We start from the raw sequence: 21,795 nt of genomic DNA on the forward strand, positions 1-21,795 counted from the left end.
AAGCAGAGGAAAGTTTTCCAAGGGATACAACATGCTGTCTGTCACTTAGTACTTTTAGTCCCAAGGGACAGACTGACTTCCTTATACACAAGTGTCCTGGGTTCAGCAGTAGCAGTCAGTTTTTCTCCTTTTTGTAATTAGTGTGTATCCGCTGTGCCCAGCTAGCTCAGTCGGTAGAGCATGAGACTCTGAGACTCTTAATCTCAGGGTTGTGGGTTCGTGCCCCACGTTGGGCGCCAAGAAAGAACAGTCGTGGTTTAAGCCCCAGCTGTAAATTAGAACCACGCAGTCTACTTCCCTCCCCACCCTCCCAGAGGGATGGGGAGGAGAATCGAAAGAATGTAACTCCCACGGGTTGAGATAAGAACAGTCCAGTAACTAAGGTATAACACAAATCACTACTGCTGCCACCAATAATAATAATGATAAGAGAAATAACAAGGGAAGAGAATACAATACCGCCCGCCGGAAAAGAGAGCCCGACAGAAAGAGGACGTGCCCTTCCGGGTAGCTCCCATGTCACATCCCCCGGCATGACGTGCTGTGGTATGGAATACCTCTTTGGCTAGTTTGGGTCAGGTGTCTTATCCCTGCTTCCTCCCAGCTTCTCCTCCTCCCTGGCAGAGCATGAGACTCACAAAGTCCTTGGTCAGTCTAAACATCAGTGTTATCAGCTCTGTTCCCAGGCAGAAAGTCAAAAACACAGTGCTGCAACAGCTACTAAGAAGGAGAAAAACTGACTGCTACTGCTGAACCCAGGACAACAAGCTATCAGCTCTAAGCATTATCACTTTAATAAAGATGAGGCTGGTGTAAACGGTCAGTGCCTTACAATGCTTGTAACAGCTTTCACTGATCTCCTAGGTTGGGAATAATTAATTGCTGTGCTGCTCTTCTAGTATGTTCTCTGTGCTGGAATCTGTCATACTTTCTGTAACTTAATGATAAGACAGGTTTGAAGCTAAACCCTTTGTCTGATGTGTTGCTTTTCTTTCTTGGGTTCATGGTCCCCAAATATATCCAGGGAATACGAATGGATTGTAGCTACCAGCATGATTACAGTGAGCTAAACTAAATTTCAGCCTAGTTCACATTAGTTACATCAGCAATTTTCATTGCATAGTAAGCTGTCTCCTGGGAACCTTGGCTGGAATAATTGTTTTTATATACATAAATGAAAAGAGAGATAAACAAATACTGAGATTTAATTGCCCTTACTACTAATGAGATTTCAACAGATAGATAGTTAAGTCTCAGCTTCTGCTCTTGTTTCTATGAAGTCTCTGATAAAAGCTTCAGCAGCCACCCACAAAGGAAAGTATTTTTTGGCTATCTGAATTGGCTTCCAGTAATTTAAGCTTGTGGGTGGTTGAGTATTTGTGCTCAGTGTTTTCAGTGTATGATAACTTGGTTTTCCTCAGAATGACTGTGGCTCAGTCTATGTTAGCAAATGGCTTTGGACTCTTTCCACTGTGGCCTGATGTTCATAGAATTTTTTCAGGTTCCCAGTTACTTGGTGTTGTACAAATATAGAAATGAGCCTGCTGCTTAGGTCTAGACTGTTTGTGTGGGCTCTTGTTTCTTATTTACAAAAACAAACCTTGTCCTCAGTGGTGTGGGCAGAGGAAGAAAAACAAACCCTTTTAAATTTGGGAATGATAAAATGTTGTCCTCTGTATTTCCTGGCACTTCCAGACTCTCATCTGTTTGCAGCAACGGGGTGCTTATTACAGAGGATACTGTCTTGCAGAGTAGAGTAAGCAAGTATGTCTTAAGCAAAAAAATAAAAGAGGTTAAGTTAGTGCTACAACATCTTTTTGATTCCAAAAATGTTGGATAGCTGTTGTACAGGGTATGATTGCAAGTCCCAAGTAACCCAGTAAAAGTAATACTATTATTTAAGTTCTGGTAATACCACATAGGATGTAGAAGACACCTTATAACCTTGGATGCACACAGTATCTTTATGCAAATAGTGAGTTACGCAGTTAGTAAACTGTTTAATAAGGTTATCTTCTGACCTCTTGCTAGGAGGATAGAGATTTTCTTGTGACCAGACAGGACCCTAAGATGTGACCCTAAGAGTTTAATGCAGTTTGCAATTGAATACATGTCCCTTAATCTATGTAATTCGTAGTTATAGAAAACTCATCAGTGAACTGCTGCCTACGAAAGCTTACTAGTGGCCAGGAGACAACTGGCCGAACAGCTTACTTCCAGCTGACGAGTAAAATTAAGGTGAAATACAAAGGCAGAATTTATTTCTTGCTTTAGCATATAAGCAATTAGTTGCACACTAGGGATGTTAGGCGTAATCACAGGCACAGGCTCGTAAAGTTCATGACATAGGTAGGGAAGTGGTCTGAGGACAACACAGCTATTGGCATCAAGTATGGAAAAATTACTGCAGACATGAATTCATAATCCTCTTGTAAACAAGGTGCTTTCCTCTACCGTTTTGTACTACAGTTGCACTGCTTAGTATTTTTCACAAAACTGTGGGGTTCACAGTGCAATGGTGAAGATCTGTATATGAAAGGCATAAGGCAAACATCATTGCTGAGTGAGGTATTCATTAAAAGGGGGCAAACAGATTTAATTTTTAATTTTTTTTTCAATTAAAGAAAATTAGGTATGTTTTAGCAGTCACTTTATGGAAGCTCTTACAGACAGTGAGTGTTCTGTCCTAACAAAGCAGATTGTATGTCCCCTGTCCTCCTCCTATAAGAGAAAGGATATCCTTCATGTTGCTGAAATAACTTTGTTTAAAAAAGATCAATGTACGGCTGCTTTTTACCAGTTAGCTAAAAATGTCACTACTCATTTGAATAATATTTCCATTATAACCTTAATGCACTGTAACGTAGAAATGGATATTTTTTGTCTAGAAGATTGAAAAATGTCACACTCTTTTCTTCTACGAAGGTTTCATAGTCCTGCTGATTGTATGATAGAGGTTGTGGTAAATGGTTGCCACCATGCTAAGTCATCCTTTTGTCACATCCTAAGACTGTATTGATAGGTAGTTAACTAACAGCTTCCAACTATGGATGTCTGAAACAAGCTTTGCACTCTGAGTCATTAATTATACAGGCCCTGATAATGGATGTTTTGAAATACAGAGCAGTGCCTTGTCGAGGGTGGTGGGGAGAGCAGGAAAATGTTTTTCATTCTGCCTTTTATGATTTCCAGTCTGTTCATCTCTTCATGCTTCTGACATAGACTAATGTTTTGAATAAACCCCAGCCATTGTTTAATGTCATCAGCAATAAGTAATAACAGCATGTTTATGTAGCAGGAAACCATTTACCTATCCCATGGGACTCCTGAATAAGCAAGCAGAGGGCATTCAGTGTGTCCCTGTTTCTTTCTTCTTGTCTTCCCAAATTCACAAGCAATTAAACATAAACCTTTAACAAACCATGAGAAAGGCAGTTAACAAGATCTTCAAATTTTATGGAAATGGTAAATATGGCCAGTCCAAGAAGTATGCTTAAAAAAATACAAATCTAAAACCCATTTGAAAACTTAGCATTTTTCTCCACAAGGTTCAAAAGGCTGCTTTAAAATTTAGTATTCCAGTGCTGGCCTCCTGATGCCATGTCTGCAATGCCACTTTCCTATGAGGAGCCCGAGTACCATTTGCTGTTGCTGAGTAGCCAAGAAAAGTGACAATTTACAAGAATGTGGCTGAACAGCACCACGTTTTTTATGAAAACTCAATTTCCCTGCCCATGAATTAAACCTTGCAGGCGAGATTTCACCTGTGTAATACATAGCCCTGCTAAACAGCTTAACTAAATCTGCCTGGCTTTGCACTGGTCTTTCAGCAGTGACACTGTAGTAAGACTAGCTGTATGGGTCAGACACCTTGCAGTGTGTCCTGGCTCCAACTTTGGCCAGAAATAGTTATTAAGCAGGAAAGTCTGACAGTCTGTTGCTTACAGGATGATTTGTTCATCCTGATAAAGCCTCCCCAGCAGTCAGCTATCTTGTGGATTCTTTTGTTAGGGCTTGTTTTGTTCAGGTTTCTAACCTGCCGGTGGGTACTTTGCTCACATCATATGTTTTATTGAAGGATTTTTTTGGGGGGTCTGTTTAAATTTTGTCACTTGTGTATTTGCTTGGATGTTCTGTGGTTGCCTTCTCTGCATTTATATGAGTTGTTTTTTTGTTTAGACCTGTCTTTCTTCTGCCAAGCTGTGGCCACAGGGCTTAATGTGCTATAGATCAGCTACAACTTTGTACAAGGCACAAGCAAAAAGACTGGAGTGCTGTTTGGTTTAACACAGCCCACTGGCCACTGCAGATAAAGAGCCTTTTTGGTAGACAGCTGCTTCCTCTTGGTCCGTTTCAAAGCAGAGTTATTCTGGTGGGGTTCATTCAGTGCTTGTTGAATGCAAAGAGGCAGTTGAAATGACCAGAGAGAATATCCTTTCCAGGAATTTTCAAGTCCAGCTCAAAAGGCTGCCTGGCCCCTGGGTGCTTGGTGAGTAGGTTCCCACAGTAACTGTATTGTTTGTCTCTATGATGTGCAAGTCCAAGCTGGTTTATACCAACCAGCCTTTGCTGCACTAAATAGTGTAATGAGCTTTCTGATTGTTCAAAACACTAAGCCCTTAAATGCTGTTCTGTCTTTTATTCCAGTATTAAGTTTACTTGATGTATACTGTCCATAGCACAGTAGTGAGCTGTTGCCACAGTAAATTAACCAGAGCCAGAAGCTGCCTTTGAGAGACTGGGTTATTTCTTATCCTAATTCAGCTACACTGAGGAGGCATTGAGACCAATGTAGTCTTGTAGATTAGGGCAGAGCACTTGCTGACTCTAGTGTGAGGAGATTTTCACACGTAATGGGAAGGTACCCTAAATATAAGGGAGTGAATAAGACACATGAGGAAAGGAGACAAAGTGCTACCTACAGCCAAAGTGGATGCTTTAAACTCCTGTCCATTCGCATACTATAGCACATAAAGGAAGGAGTGAATAAACTGAGTGATACAGAATACATAAGGAAGAACTAAGTGCCTTACGTATCTTTGGTGAAGGGTGTTGTAAAGTACAGGAAGCTTTAAATGCTGCTTAGAGGATTTTGCTGTTCATTTTTTTATTGCTCCACTCCCTGCAGTAGTAGCTAGCTTCACCTTCCAGGAGTATCTACGAAGAAATCAGTGGTTATCTTCACAGTACTACAGGAACAGATACGTCTTTCTTCATTGCTTATATACGAAAAGAAATCCCACAAAAATTAGCATGTGTGTAAGGATTTTCTATTGCTTTCTATTTGCAAGTAAAGAGCAATCCTGTCTCTTTGTTCATTTTTAAAGCTGATATGTGACTCCATGGGAGTTATACCTAAAAAGTCTATCACACAGATGAACAAGGAGAGATAAAACAGAACATCCAGGCTCCTTGAGTACAATGCTGGGCATCCCTCCTTAGTTCAAAGCTGGCGACTTTGTAAAGAAATTTACAATAACTACTTAGTTTTCTACATTGCAAGGCATTGCTTATTGTCATTTCTTACTCTTATGAAGTGAGAAGTACAGGCTCCGTATGCCTTGGCTGGGACAGCTCCAGTGTTGAGGAGGCCAGACGAAGGTGGTCCTGGGTTATGCTGACAGCAGGTCAAGAGCTGTGAAGAAAATACGTTGCTGTGGCAGATTCACAAGTACCCATTTCTGTGCCATGTATTTCAACAGATACTGAACCTCCAAGAATCCAGTGCCCAAGTGTAAAGGAAAAAACTGCAGAGCCCAACAAGTTGACAGCCAGAGTGTTCTGGGACACCCCCGAGGGACGGGACACTGCCGATGGGATTCTGACAGAGTAGGTGCAGCTCTGTAGATGTTTGCATTTTCTCCTTTTTATTGCTGGTGTCCTGGTTAGCAATTCAGCTGATGAGGGTGGCCAGGTGTCCTTTCCATTGATTCACCCAAGGTGCTTTCTTATAGCTGTCACATGTCAGTGGCCTGTAAAGAATCATGTTTAACTGAAAAAGTTGACAGCTTGGAGGTTAATCATTCAGGCACTGGCTTCTACGTGAAGGGCAGAAGATTATTGTGATTGCTTTAGAGCTGATGAAGTAAGCAACAATAGCATTTTGACTGCACCTGTGAAATTTTCCAGAGCTGCTTTGTGGGTCTTATAATCAAAGAGTTTTCTTGCAGCAAGTTACCTTTTTATACATAAGGATGAAAAAAGATAGCAGCAGAAGCCATTTTGACTGTCTTATAAAGCAAACTAAGGTGAATTGTGTCACAAAACAGTATCTGTGATAATCTTTAGGCTTCTTCCTGAGGTAGTGCTGGTTACTGCTGTCCCAGCAAACTGCAGTTACCTTTAAAGTAACGCTTCTTGTTTGAAACTCCAGTAGCTTCAAACATTGCATTTAAACTTAACACTTTCTTCAGAATTTCCTTGACAATGTTTATGGTTTCACAATCCCCTTTTCAAGAAGAGCAAGGTGTACCTGTGAAGGTTCACTGTCTCTGATTTTTCTGTCATTATCATGCAGGATATATGTCAGTTTATTTAGATTATTGCAATGGTAAGCGTATAGAAAGTCTACTTTATTCAGTAAGCAAGTTACATCTTTTAACAGTACGGTAGTGGACCAGTTAAGCTTAAAAGTTCAAAGTTTTAAGCTTAAAGATGCTTACAGTTTTATGTGAGTATAATAAAGCTGTTGAAAGACACAGTGACATTACCTTTTTATTGCTATAATTAAATAATATCAGAAAGAAGAATTCATTGCACAGTTAAAAACAAGATTGCTGTTAAGGTCTGATGTCATAATTCTATGGCAATTAAAAGTATTAAAAAAAAGCCTGATAAAACAAAAACTTTAAAAAGTGTCAGAATAAAGAAATTCTAAAGTCTTTTTGATGTAATGTCTGGCAGGCAGGAAAAAAAAAGGTAATTATTCCACATAGGTTTTTGTCATATGAGTAACTGTTCCCAGGCCAAAAGAGGCCACCTATTGAACCCGTGGAAGCTTTTCCATAAATCACATCCCTATTTTTTATAAAAATTTGCTGAACTGTGATGTTTACAGAGTATGCAGCGCTTCCCTTAAATCACTGGGTCCTGCAGTCCTATGAGTACATAACCTTTTCCATTACATGGAGCACTGCTCAACCTCATGCTTCAATACTGAGGATACATTTAATGTGTTTGAATTCTCAACTGAACAAGTTCCAGGTGAAAATGCTGCTGTGGATCCCCAAGCCCTTCTGTTGTGACAATAAATCTCACCTTCTATTCCATTTGTGTACATATGAGGAGTCACAGGGAGCAGCCAGATAGGGCATATCCGCATTATAAGAGGCTGGAAGTTTACTTACATTCTGCCAGCTCTGAGTTACACTGCAGCCTTGACAGTGGATTGTTCATGATACAAAACGTGGGAGGACCAATCTTTTCCGTATTTAAGGAAAAGGAAGCTCAAGTTCCTTTGGGCATGGTGAGATGCTTGGCTACCTTATGAATTGTTTTACAGGAAGTGAGCCCACTCTGCAGGGTAGGACTCTGGTATGTGACTTCAGGGTGGGCTATTGGTAGCAAAATGAAAGCTTTGTCCTTTGCTTACTGTCAGTCTTCAGTCGTGCAGCACAGCCAGCCAATCTTTACACCATTGTCAGTAAGAAAATACCAACTATTTTATAAACATCTGTCCTGTTTTATCTCCTGTTTTAGTGTTATATTGAAAGGCTTGCCACCAGGGTCCCATTTTCCAGAAGGCGACCATAAAATCCAATATACTGTGTTTGACAGAGCTGAAAATAAAGGCACTTGCAAATTTCTTGTTAAAGTCAGAGGTAAGAATGATGTTTTCCCTATAAACACAATCACTGAGTTGCACCTGGCTTAGTAGGCAATTTAAGAAATGTCCTTATTTCTCTATTTGTCTGCAAACGCACGTGTATATAAACTATGTTGATGCTGAAAGGGCGAATGCCATCTTGCTCAAGACCCTGGGGGCCAGGCCTGCAGCAGGGTGGACAGCCTGCACTTCACACATCAGAGAAGAGCTTCATTGATCTGTCCTGCCTCCAGCTCTGCCTCCCCTCCCTCCTGCTGCCTCCTCCCTGATATTTAGCTTGTGAGCTGCTGAAACACGTATGCAAAGGAGTTTTTTCAGCTGTGACTCACATTCGTCAAGCAGGGCTGCCCTTCCACAAGTCCACATCTTCAAACCTGCAGGTGAATATTCAGAGATGAAACCTGTAGGTTTCAGCTTCAGCTCTCTTTTTGCTCCATGACCTTTTCTCATCATGATACCACAATCACCTATACATCTGTATCATTTTAGTTTACATGTAAGTTAAGATGGGGTTGGTTGGTTGTTTGGAGTTTTTAAGTACATGACTAATACATAGAAAGCAAACAGAAAAATATCTCCTATATTGGTATTCCACTGGCCATGCTACCCTAGTAACAAACAGGGTGATTCATGCCTTGTCGCCTTGTGTTTTCTTTGTCCTCTTTAAAGTCAGGCGCTGTGTGAAATTAAATGCCCCAGATAATGGCTACATCAAGTGTTCAAGTGATGGAAATAACTATGGTGCTACATGTGAGTTCTCCTGCATTGGTGGCTATGAGCTGCAAGGAAGCCCAGCTAGAGTATGCCAGTACAATTTGGGGTGGTCAGGAGTGGAGCCAAGCTGTGCACGTGAGTATTCTATTTAACCAGAGCAATGGTTCTTTCTGGCAGTGAGAATTTGTGAAGGGGGTGTGGGGTGCAATGCAGCTGCAAACTTTATTGCCTTGGAGGTAAGAAACTTAAAGATCTTTATCTCTGCCAATTTACACTTACAGCTGAACCTTTGCTGCCATTGGCTGCTCTTTCCTAGGATGATGATGATACCTCAGTACTGATAGTGTGTTTTAGATAAAAGCTCTCTTCAAAACTTCACATTCTGCAGTCAATCCATCTTGCAAACCAGAACAGTTTAAGATAAAATTATTGGCTTTAATGAGGCCAGTATTTCACTCATATCTTATTATTATTTCTTGTTCTTGTGCTTCTGCTATATAAATATGCTTTTAGAAGCAGACCTGTTTTCAGTATGCTGTGTAGCTTTTGTTTTAATTTTCATTCTAGCCATGAATCTTAATGTGAATGTGAGGACTGCAGCAGCACTTCTCGATCAATTTTATGAGAAGCGAAGACTCCTAATTATTTCAACTCCTACTGCAGCCAACTTCTTCTACAGGTTGCAGTTGGGAATGCTGCAGGTAAAACAGATTTCAGGGGTGGGATTGAAAGTATTTTTATTTTCTAAAGAAAGACAAGAAGACAAGCTCTGCTGTTTGATATAAACCCACAAAATTTAGCTACGATATTGTAGCCACTACAGGATCTGGCTGAAGCAGTAAGAATCCAGAACCACGTTTCATGGGTTTGAGTTGAACCATCTCTCCAGCCTCTAATTCAGCTCTCTACTAGATTGTGCTGCCTCTGACCAGTTGCTGAATACCAGGCAGTTCTGGCCCTCATTCATCCTCATCAAATTAATTTAATATTAATTTATGCTCAATAATCATACCCTAACTCGGGTCCTAAAGAAGCTGAAAAGAACCCAAACCATCCAGCACTTCAGTGGTTGCAGTTCATGCAAACTAGGCTTACAGACTTTGTAACTGCAATGCAAGGAAGTGTGAATAGCTTCAGAAATAAGCAGTGCACCAGCAAACAAAGGAGTGGAGACTTAGAACAGAAATAATTCAGGGTGCTGGGTTAACTTGGCAAGAAAATTCAATATACTGATCAAAATGAAACAGTTTAAGATACTAAATTTAATGGCTATGGTGCTTTGCCCACTGCTTGACAGTGGTCAAACAAGTTGGCCAGAAAGAAAACTTTCACAGTCAACTTCAATTTCACATACCTTGCTTTGATTGCCAGATTACTGGCTCAATGCTTAATACCCTGGCATCTTGTCATGTGATTACAAAGACAAGTTTATATTTCTAAAAGTAGTGAAGAATCTGTTATTTAACATCCCCTGAAGTCACGAGGCTCTACTTCTTTACAGTGTGAACTAGAGACTTTTCAAAGTCAGGCTCAAAAGAACCCCCTGTTCTCTCACTGATAACTGACAACTCTTTCTTCTCTTAACCCTTCCAGCCAGCACAGTGTGGGTTAGATCTCCGACATATTACTGTAGTTGAATTGGTTGGTATCTTCCCAGCACAGATAGGAAGAATAGGTGTAAAGCTGCTGCCCCCATCACTTGCCCTGCAACTCAGGTAAAGTAAGCTCTCACTACCATTGTGTTTGCACCTTAGCATGTGAGATGTATTGCTTTTGATTCTCTGCATCTTGCTTTCTAAATATACATATTATCCTCTAATGTACATAGCTAGACACTGGAAGGTAGATGTTGATGAGTAAGTTTTAGGATTAATTTGCTCTCTATGTAATAGCTACTGCAAACTCATGGGCATTTGGTATTTCTGAAATTAAGAGCATAGATGTCAGCTTGTTTCACATTTAAATGGTTCACAGCCATTTAAACATGAAACAAGCTGATGTCTATGCCACTCTTTCAAATGCCATGTCCTCTCCTTGCCTGTTTGCTCAGAGTGAATTTCTGAATTATGTTAACTCCCTGTGAACCCCTGTGATCATGTTAGAAGTTTATAATTTTGGGTGCTGCCACTGAAGACAGTTCAACTGTGTCCGTATTTGTGCTGGAGTTGGTCTGATGCAGTCCTGACTGGCTACAATCACTGTGCAAGGACAGCCTTGGCACAGCTGCCAGTGCAGCCCCAAATAGCAGTGACAGCTCATCGTCTCTGCAGTGCTGCTGGGGGTTGTGGCCAGGCCAGAAGGGAAAGCAGTGGTTGCTCTTTGAAGTCCTACAAGTAGAAATGATATAGGAAATATTTCAAAGGGGAAATTGTCTCAGCCACCTCAGCCTGACAACATCAGCAGTTTTACTGAGGTGCCTAAACTGTTTTGACTTGTTTTTAGACTGGCAGGGGGTTGGGTTTCACTTGAAAGGGAAGGATTCAAGTGCCAGCATTTCCTAGGGCCAGGTGAACAACCAGAGCCAAAAGTGAAAACCTCATTGGCAGGGAAAAACGTAGTTGTTTGGGGAAAAAAAGGCCAGGGGTATTTTAGGCAAAATCTGTTGTGATAAGCCTGAAGAAATGTCCGCATTTTTTACTGTCCCCAATTAAAACCCACTCCAAATCAGACTATTTCTTGGATTGCAAAAAACCAAAAAATATTTTTTCTCTATAAAAGGAAAAAGAGAGCACAGAGAGCTTTTTTATTCAAGAAAGTTATCATGGTTTAACCCCAGCCGGCACTTAAGTACCCTACAGCAGTTATTTGTTCACTCCTCCCCTACCCCAAGTGTGATGGGAAGGAGAATCAGAGAAAGGTGTAAAACCCATGGGGTTGAAATAAGAACAGATTAATAATTGAAATAAGGTAAAATATAATAATAATAACAGAGGAATAAAACCCAAGAAACTCAAGCGATGTGCAGTTTGTTTGCTACCTGCTGACTGATGCCGAGCCCATCCTCAGTGATTGGTGGCTCTCAGCCAACACCTGAGCATGGTGTTCTATGGTATGGAATATCCCTCTGGCTGGTTCAGGTCAGCTGTCCTGGCTGTGCTCCCTCCGCACTGGCAGAGCATGAGAGACTGAAAAGTCTTTGATTAAAGTAAGCACTACCCAGCGACAACAAAAAAAATCGGTGTGTTATCAACCCTGTTCTCACACTAAATCAAAAAAACCAGTACTGTACCAGCTCCTAGGAAGAAAATTAACTCTATCCCATCTGTCATAAAAGCCTTTCCAGCACAGGAAAGGTGGTGTTGGATTGTGGGTCTCTACAGGTGGGAAGTAGTCTGTTTCTCCGCAGCTGAGACAAGGGAGGAAGAGAGACTGTCTTCATATTCCCAGAGTTGGCAAGCTGCTTCATCCACTAACTAAAGTTGAAATGGCTTTCTTGTGCCTCTGTAGAAAATAATAAGCTCTGGTAATACCTCATTCCTTGCCTCCCACAACCTTTAACGGAGCTACATTTCAGAAATGGGTATAATATGACCTGCCCTGCACTCAGTGAAAGTTAAGTTCTCCATTTGATATTTTTTTCCTCTGTTACCGCAATGTGTGAATTGCAGCATTCCAGTTCTGGAAGGCACTTACATCAAAATGAAACACATGCTTAAACATCTTGAATAAAGATGCTGTCCAGAATTTGTATTCAGTAAACTAATGAACCCAGGTACCCTAGTTAAAACTTGGTACCTTGGAACATTAGCATTAAGATTTATAAAGGGTAATATTTTTAAGTGGGATGAAGCACAAGAGGAATGTAGTTTCCTATCACCATAGCTTAGCTTCAAATTTCATTTTAGTTTGAATTTAATAGCCAAGTTTCCTAATTGCAAAAAGATGTCACATAGAGCACTCAAACGTGTTAGAGTGCAAAGGAAGGTAAATTTCGATGCTTTGCACCTCACCAACAACCCCTCTTTTCCCTGTCCTGACACCATTCCTTCACAGCTAGCTGAATTTACTTTCCCCACACCAGTGCCATTGACTGACCGCATGTCTAAGGCTCTCCTAGTTCATTAACCCCTCAAGCAAAACGTGGAAGTGCTGCTTTTTTTGTTATTGTCACACTCCAGAGGAGCTCAAATCACCCCTTTTACCCTGTGGAAGGAAAGGGCTCTGCCATGCTTAGCAGTGGCTTTTGTTCTCCTAAATTGGAGTTACCACCAGATAACTGATTTCAATAATTTTGTCCTGCTTTATCTCACTGCAGTTTTACACCATGTGGCAGCCAAGATTGGGAATAGCCTACTTGTAACCAGCTGCAACACCACGGTTTTCTTTGGGCAGTGCATATAGCACTTTTGTCTTATGGTTTGGTTTTGGTGCGGTTTTTTCCTCTTGTGATAGCAGTAGGTAATGGCATGTGCTATAGTGACAGTTAGGTCGGAGAAGAAAACAGAGCTGACTGCAGTTACCTTGACCCTTCCCTGCTGCAGAGGTTCAGCATGCAGCATGTGCAGGAACCCACTTTAGCTGACTCCTTGTTCTTACAGCTGAACAAAGCAGAGCCTGTACAGCCCCTGTTGACCATCCTTGCCACCTTCTGCTGAGTTTCAACAGGCTCATTCTGCCACTTTCTAGTTTGAAGTGCCCAGGCAGTAGATGATGGGCTTTAACAAATTCCTTATTTTGCAGGCTGCTGTTAAGGATCCCTCATTACAGTTTCAGCATTGTAGTGATGGACAAGCACGGAATGGACAAGGAACGCTATCCTTTCCCAGCAACCCCAGCTGAGCTATTTGCACTTATTGACAATTTTCCCCTGAGAAAAGAAGAGATGAAGCTGCAAGCAGAAATTGGCCAGTCGTGTCCCTAAACCAGGGTTGTAGGGCTTGCAGTTTTCAGTGAATCTTTTTTTTAAGTCCACATTATTCTCCCTTTGGTGCTACACAAAGCATGGCTTTTTTAATCACTGACATAATGATTTTTTGTGTGTGTTAAGTCAGTCTGGCTGTGTAGCTGCTCTGCACAGAAGTATACATGGTGCTTTCATGGTGCTTTTTTGTACTTTCAGCCATCTTGAGATAAATGTGTACGTAGGATTGCTATCATTGGAATTTCTTGTACAGAGAGTGAAGAACTGAGGCACAGTTCTGGGAGTTTATTTTGGATTTTTCATCCAGTGTAAAATTAGGGTTTCTTTCTTACTGTTTTTAAGTCTTTTTTATTAATAAAATATTGTTTTGCAAACACATAGTTTTCTAAAATTCCTCTTGCCCACTAACGCTGATTAATAATTCTGTGATTAAAATACCTCTGCGCAAACCATTACAACAGAGACATTAGCCTCAGACTGAGTATGTAAAAGCAAACAAGCAGTACCTTTCAGTTCCACGGATGATCACAGGATACGGATGATCACAGACACAAAGCATCAGCTGAAGGCAACACTGAGTACCTGTTTTCAGCAGCAGAGAGAAGACAGCTGGTAGCAGGAGTATGGAGGCCATCACCAGGAGGAGTATGATAAAGGAACAGTAAGCAGTGTAGAAGATGGGCAGTAATTAAGAAAGGCCATGTACTATAATGCTTGATAGAAAAATACCCTCTTACCTGGTATGCTTCTGGCTTTTCATGTCCAGTGGACTTGGAGTAGCAAATTTCGTTCCCTCTTCATCTTGGAGAGACCAGGCTGTTGATTTGATGGCAGGGAAACATTACCCTCAGAGAAACTTCATCAAGGATTTATCATGTTCAGATCTGTGAAAATATTTGTTTGTAAGTCATCACTTACGAAAAAGTTCCCTGCTTAATGAAAAGAGTTAGGAGGCAACCAAAAAAGGAAAAGGGTTTTCTGTTGTTTTATGATAGCCAACAGTTTTCCCAGTCAAGAGCACAGCCTTGTTTTGTTTCAGCCAAATGCTTGTTTGTCTTTGACTGTAAGGTAGATTTTTTTTAGTTTTACACTCTGGTGTGAGCAGAGGATCAGTTTATCAGTATCTTTAAAGCAATCCTCCTTTCTCCTCAAGGAAAAGAAAGGGAAGAAAGAGAAAGAAGGAAAAAGAAAGGAAGAGGAGAAGGGAAAAAGGAAAGGAGAAGAGGAAGGGAGAAAGAGAAAGGAAAGGAAGGAAGGAAGGAAGAGAGGGGAGGAAGAAAACAAAAGAGAAATAAAAAAGTTCTGATGGGTCTGGTTTTTCTACTGTATTGCTGCAATCAAATCTGCTGCTGCTCCTTTTTGCTTTCAGTAGAGAATCAGCGCATCCAGTCACCTTTCATGGCTGGGTGAACAGGAGCAGGGCTTTGCGATTGCTGCAATCAGGAAAGCCATTGCAATCACTAGACTGTTACAGGAAATAAAATTAAGTGGAGGAGAGCGCATGAGTGATTGGATTACTAGTTACAGTTCTACACAGAGCAGCTATTAAAATCTTGTGATTAAGAAAGTCTGTTCTTGATTAGTAACAAGAGGTTTCTGCTATTGTCTGTTGTACATTTTTGTGAGCAACAGTGAAAAACATCATGTGCCATCTCTGTTTTGGAGTCAAATCAGCCTGCACGTATGGTATGCAGGGATGAGGCAGATTGGCCTTTTGGGAAGGGAGTGTTTGAACAAAGGACTTGGCATTTTCTGGCTTTAGCCCAGCATTTACACATGCAAATAAACCCCAAATACTCAAATATATTCCAATAATTTATCCTGTAGACTTTTGGTCCCAGAAAAACAACACTGCATAAATAAGGTGCAGTATTTACACTAGTGCACTTTTTTCTTTTTCTAAATGTTTAACAGAAAATTCACCTCCCTCAAAGTCATACAGGTTGGAGTCTTTCTCGTATTACCAACATGGCTCTTCTTGCCGTAGCTCTAATCCTACTCTGCTCCAAAATGCAAATACTGTCTAAAACATGAATTTTAGCTGGGAGGATTAAAGGCAGTTTCCAAGAAGCAAGAACTGCCATGAATGAGTCTTGTCCTTTCCAGCCCCACCTCCAGGCTATTCATGCCAGGAGATGTGACAGATCACAGTGTGCGGATACAGCCATGGGCTGGAGGTTCCTGCATCTGGAGATACTTTTCAATTCTGAATATGAAACTAAAGACTTAATTCTTTTCTAAAATGTTTTCATGTTTCTGTCATACATCATCTTTTGCAAACAAAACTACTGGGATAAGCTGGAGGAGGCAGCAATTTTTCATGAGCACAAAACAATTTTGTAAACGGCCAGATCCTACCCAAGAATTAACGTAATTTGATGAGAACAAACCCTGCTGTCACACAGCTCCTAACACACAGAGGAGAAACCAATTTGAAGTTGCACATCCCTATTCTTGAAATTCAAACTGTCCCCTCTGGGACAGAAAGCGTTTTGTTTTAATGAAAACACAGTGACCCTTACAGCTCTGCACGAAATGACTTGCATAAGAGCGTGAGTCAGACTGCATCACATAATGAATAAATATGCAGAGGCTAAAATGTAACCTGAAGTATTTAAAAAGCATTTAAAAAGCATAAAAGCATTTGAATGCTTTTACTATCACAGCCTACTTTTTAAATTGCCCTGGTGAAATAAATAATTGAGCTTAGGCTGTGCAATTTCAGTGCTAGGTCGCTTCTGGCCACTCACCTCAGTTTCTGTTAGTGCTCTACATCCACAGAAGGAAAAGGGAGTGAGTGCTTCACACTATCAGGAAATGGCACAGCTCCTCTTGGCTGTGTAGCTGCTGCATATTTCTCTCCCCATCTGTGGCTAGAGGGTGGTTTTATGGTGGTTCAGTGAAGAGTGCGGAAGCATTTGCAGACACTGGAAGGCAGGGAGCTTGCTTGGGCTAAAGGAGCCATTGGCAGTTGTGGATAGCACATGCACTTCTCTGCCCTGTTTAAAGTGGTGATCCAGCTGCTGCGTGCTCTGTAAAACGCAAGGGAAACAGATGACAAAAACCAGTGTCCTTGCAGAATGTGCTAGTGAATATCTAGTTACCTCCCTATCTATCTCCCACCCGTAAAGTAACGAAGACCCAAATTCCAGTAATTAGATTGGCCCATACTTCAAATTTACAAGGAGAACTTGGCACCTATCACCTCAAAAAGAAGGGGAGGAGAGACTGCATTTCAACTGTATTTCAGGAGCCTCCAAGCCCCTGAGCAAATCCTTAAGTACAGTCCCAAGCAAAAGCACAAGGAGCAGAGAAATGGGAGAAGGGCTCTTTGCCACTTGCATCTGCCTTCCAGTTTATGGGTGACATCCCACCCCCATAAAAGGCCAAAACCCGCATGGGGACAAGCTAGACAGGAGTGGTGTGAGAGCAAGAGCAAATGCCAGCTGCCTACGCCTAAGTCACCAGTGAGCCCTGCTGAGGTGGTCTCCCTTTAACCTGGGCACAGGAACTCAATGCACCAAGCCACAGTTTCAGACTACTGCAAAGGGGAGCAGAGGCAACCACAGCTCCAGAACCCAGAAGCATTTTTTGCCTCCTAGTTTCTCAACAGTCAGGAAGGGACAGCAAGACACAAAACCCCAGGAAACTGGAGAACCAAAAGAAGATACAAATGAGCCTTCAGCTCCAAGAGGTAAGTTGAAGGTAACTCGGTAGAAAGCATAAACTGAGTGGTCAAATGCTCTTTGTCTTTTCTTAAATACACACACATACACACACATATATATATATATATATATATGAGGACCAGTAATTACAGAAAAGCTACATTTTGAGGTGAGCAGGACCTTGATCTAGAGAAGAGACAGGAGATTCTGAGATGGAGGGGAGGACTCGCTGAACATGCAAGATTAAGGCACATACAAAATAATTTTCTAACAAGGAGGAAGAAAACACCATGTTTCCCTTATTCTTAGAATTGCATATTAAAATTTACACAGGTTTAAAGCTTATGAAATAAACGGCTTAAAAACACAGTGTAGAAATTGAGACAAATGAAAAAGGCAGAGACACTGTCAATGGAGTCCCACCTCTGAAGACATGCCAGGCCTCTTGTATTATTCATCAGATATAAATGGAGTAATGTCTTTACCTCAATGAGATAATATGGATATTCCCAGGAAACATGCTTATATCTTGCTGTCATACATTTTAGGAGAGACAAGAACACAGCAACGTTTCAGTATTTTAATTTAAAAGCTAGAACAGTAATCCTGACAACAGCAGCAAATGTATTACCAGCCATCTTTTTCCACAAAACTGAACATACAGCATACAGTACAAAATGTTCTGGGCAGGAAACATTTGGTTTTGTCTAAATTTGGGAGGAACCTAATGTACCGAAATGCCATTTACTGCTACTACAGTTTGCGTCCAGCAGAATAATTAAACAAATAGCTAGCAACAGATTTCATACAGAACAAAGGCAGAATGAGGGAGACATGACATTTTCTAATTGCTGTAACAAATGATTATATTTGGCTTTAGGCAAACTTCAACAATTAGAACTATCCTCAAAAGTACACACCGAGCTGTCAGGAGCAGCCACATACATGTTACTGCCACAAAGTGGAATTGTTGAAATAACTAATCTAAAGGGCAAGATGCTGCAAGGGTGAGTTTCGAAAGCTACCTTAAACACACACATAAAAGCAAGAGGAGATTCACTTCCCAGTGTCAGTGTCAATATACACAGTATAATTAACACTGTATTATTACAACTTATCACACAGCATTTGCAAACATGAAATCACCAGGCAGGAAATTCATGGAACACAGTGGTAAGGTTCTGCTAACGTGCTTCTCAGCATCTCCTGATGATTTATGGTTAAAGACATCACCGCAAATAGAAGCCTGCATCCTATTCTGGAATTCATCACACATTCCACCACCATTTCCCTAGGATTCTCAAATGCTAACATTTTTGTGTGTAAAAATAAAAAAAATAATAATTATATATATCTGAAAAGCAAATAAAATTAAAAGAGTTCACAAAAGTGCATGGGCAGCTCTCAGGAAATGGCTATTTTTGTCATTGCTGCAAAGTGCTGAAAATCGATACCTTACATTAGGCAAATAACATTTCAGTTTTACCTTGTATGGATGAAAATAAGTGGATCTATTACTGAACTGCTGCATGCTGCCTCTTTCCAAATACTGGAGCTTAGCGTTCAGGTAGAACATTCTGATGAGGGTTGCTGAACTGAAGGGAGAGATGAAGGGAAGAGAGATGCCCTTGCAAAGATTCAGGAATAACCCTTCCTACCTTGTATCCACAAACAAGACAGTTGTGGAAATAGGACTCTAAGCTCTTTTCCAAAGGTGAGGAGATCCAAGCAACTTTTCTCTCCATTGACTTTACAGATCAAACTGCAAAATTTACATGTCTGGAGCTGGGCAACATGCATACTCAAGAAGCCAAAATTCTCCCAGTCTAAATGCAACCCTCCTTTTACCTTTCCATATCAATAAGCACCAGTGGATGCTCAATGCCTACTCTGCTGTAATAGTTTAGGTGATATTTTGCAGAATACAACTTAGAATAATTGTGCCTGGCAGGGCCTAACTAGGCAGGAAAACTATAAAATAATACATAAAAATGTTTCTTTGATGCTACCTTAGCATAATCTGCATTGGCAGAGGCACAGAAAAATAAGGTTCTAGTCTAATGTACTATGATCAAAACATACTCACTGTCCTATCTTTGCTCTTAAAACAACTGCTAAAGCATTCAGCTGGGAAAGAAAGATCAAAATTTGCCATACAAAAGGCATTCAAGGAAGGCAATGACACTTGGATTAGCACAGGAAGATGGCAAGTGTCCCTCAGTCTTCTTAGCTTTCCTCCCACCCTCACTCAAACATAATACAATGGAGGTGGAGGAGGTGGGGAGGCCATTTCAAAACTATTTTAGCCTGCTTTTGGCATCTAAGCATGCGAACAAGAGCATCAACATTTAGAAGCCTAAAGTCCCCATAAAGCTGATAAAATCAGCAGAGAAACATCGGGAGCACAGGGATAGATACCAAAATCTGATAGCAGGGCTTAGAGAGCCCTCCGCATCAGCTCCTTTGGATGGATACTGGCCATAACCACACTGTCTAAAGATGTATTTACTGACCCCACTTAACTTTTTACAGCAAAAGTTGCACTTGTCTTCCATGCTAATGCCTCAAACCCTCAAAATTGGATCACAAGAGGAAAAGATAGTGATGAAAACCCTGTAGTTACCTTGACAGAAAAACATGTATTAGAGTAAATTGCATCGTGTAACACACTTCCAAAAACCACTGTAGGGAAGATTCCTTCTGCACTGACACATCTTCAGTTTCTCAAGTCTGTGAGGAAAAATACTTCAGAAACATCATCTCTGCTCTATTCACTCAGTGAAGGAGTTTATGAATCAATGTTAAAATTGTGACTATATTCTCCTAAAAGTTAAGCTTGAATAAACCATTCATCCATGTTCAATACCATAAACATACATACAAAAGGAAGGCTTTAGCTTAATTCCTGGTTTTGTGTCTTTTTGTTCAGCCTGGTAACACACAGTACATGATGACTCACAATTATAGGCAATTAATTCAAATATCTGGGAAACAAGAAATCACATCTGCAGTTAATCATCTTGTGCTTTTTCCAAACCATAAATCATTTTTTGTAAAGGATGAGAACAAAGATATAAGAGATATAATTAAATGTGACATTTTCCACAAATCAAACGCTTCCTACAAATGTGCCAATAACATCACAGAAAAACAAAGCTTTCCAAATTGCTCTTGTGTTTATATAATGCTCATCATCAATCCAAAGCTCGCTTGAGGCAGAGTATGATACATATTATATGCTACCATAATGCAAAATTCTCATTGCTAACCTAGGAGGCAATTTCACTGCACTACTCCAAATCCCATATACGGCAACCACCACTGGCTTGGCCAAAATTACTTCCCAGGTGAAATGATTCCTTTTGTATGCTGAACTGCAGTTGATACCTATATAGTCTATTTGTAGCCCAGCCTATAATTTTCAGGCGCAGGCTCAGAGTGAAACGTTTGCCCTTTGGAAGGAAAAGGCAGAATTTAAAGCCTGCAAGTGAACTGAGAGTCTTCCCAAATGAGTCTGTTCATCACAAACTCTACCATAGGACCAAAATGGGCAGAATTTGAAGTAGTAAAGCACAGGCATTTTTCTTTCAAAGCAAGACTTGATTTAGTGAAAACATTCATGCTTAGAAGATCAGAAAATACTGTTCAAAAACTAAAAAAGCTCTTGTACTCCATGTAAAAGTTTTAGTTCATTTCAAAGTTTTAAGGTTTTGAATTTGGCAAAAGAAAAAGGTGTTCATTTTGGGGTGCAACTTGGAGATTATTTTGTGTTCTTAATGTATTTCCCATTTTCATTATCAAAATGAAACAAAATTAAACAATGCAACTACCCAGTGTTCCTCTACAACCCTACCTGGAATTTTATCCTGAAGAATTATTTTCTTTAGATTTAACAAACTTAAATGATTTATCATTTTGAATCAACTTCCAACAAGCAAAAAAAATCAAGCTTGTGCCTCTATGTCAATATAATGTTATTACTCCCAAAATAAATGCAAGTTTGCAGTACAAACAGCCAAGACAACTCAGACTGGTTCTGTTAGAGAGGTAGTTTACGTGTCAAAAGTTAAGTTGGGTTTCACTTCGGGGGATGCTGATTTAAAAAAAAAAAAAAAAAAAAAAAGACGGTTAACAAAACCCCCCACACCCAAATACTTAGAGACAGACTATTATGATAAGAGAAGGTCATAAAATGTATGTGCTTGATATCTGTGCTTTAATTTACCAGCTCACAGCATCTGCGGCATAAAATGAAAAGCCAGCTAAAACAAGATTAGACTTGCTTCACTGACCAGTTTGACCAAGGCTTCAGAAGAAAATGGAGAATAGATAAAGAATTAAACTGAAGTCAGTTTTCTTGAGCAACTACTGACTTTTGGTTGCCAAACTGAGATTCTGTAAGGGAATTCTATTTTCAAAGGTGACTCAATAATTTCTGAAAATCATGGGTCTCAAACTGAGCATATAAGACTTTTTAAAATCATATCAGAATTGTAACAGGAAATATTCATAATGAAACAAACTGCTTTAATAAAACTAAGGTACTATTTTTAACAATTATTTTATATAATAATATTAGGATTTTTTAAAGATTCCTTGTAAACTTCCCTGCAGCTTCAAGCCACTCAAACCAAAACCACTACAAAAAAATCCAAACAAAAACAATAAGAGAGAAAAAAAGAATTAACATTAAAAGTTAAGGTTTTGGATTCAGCTCTAAATATATG

General features: G+C 40.2%; 1 protein-coding gene across 1 annotated transcript in view; it reads left to right on the forward strand.

Moving 5' to 3' along the window:
- The window catches only part of SRPX (sushi repeat containing protein X-linked), a gene marked incomplete at both ends in the record, with an annotated part of 44,399 nt that extends 30,999 nt beyond the window's left edge, over positions 1–13,400 (forward strand). Inside the window, 6 exons of the mRNA XM_080613922.1 lie at positions 5,703–5,829; positions 7,699–7,820; positions 8,495–8,674; positions 9,107–9,240; positions 10,133–10,254; positions 13,220–13,400. Of these exons, the coding sequence (XP_080470048.1) occupies positions 5,703–5,829; positions 7,699–7,820; positions 8,495–8,674; positions 9,107–9,240; positions 10,133–10,254; positions 13,220–13,400 (866 nt within the window). The remainder of the gene's footprint in view (positions 1–5,702; positions 5,830–7,698; positions 7,821–8,494; positions 8,675–9,106; positions 9,241–10,132; positions 10,255–13,219) is intronic.
- Between the last annotated feature and the right edge of the window lie 8,395 nt (positions 13,401–21,795).

The sequence above is a fragment of the Psittacula echo genome (assembly GCF_963264785.1).
Source record: "Psittacula echo genome assembly, chromosome: 3".
NCBI lineage: Eukaryota > Metazoa > Chordata > Aves > Psittaciformes > Psittacidae > Psittacula > Psittacula echo.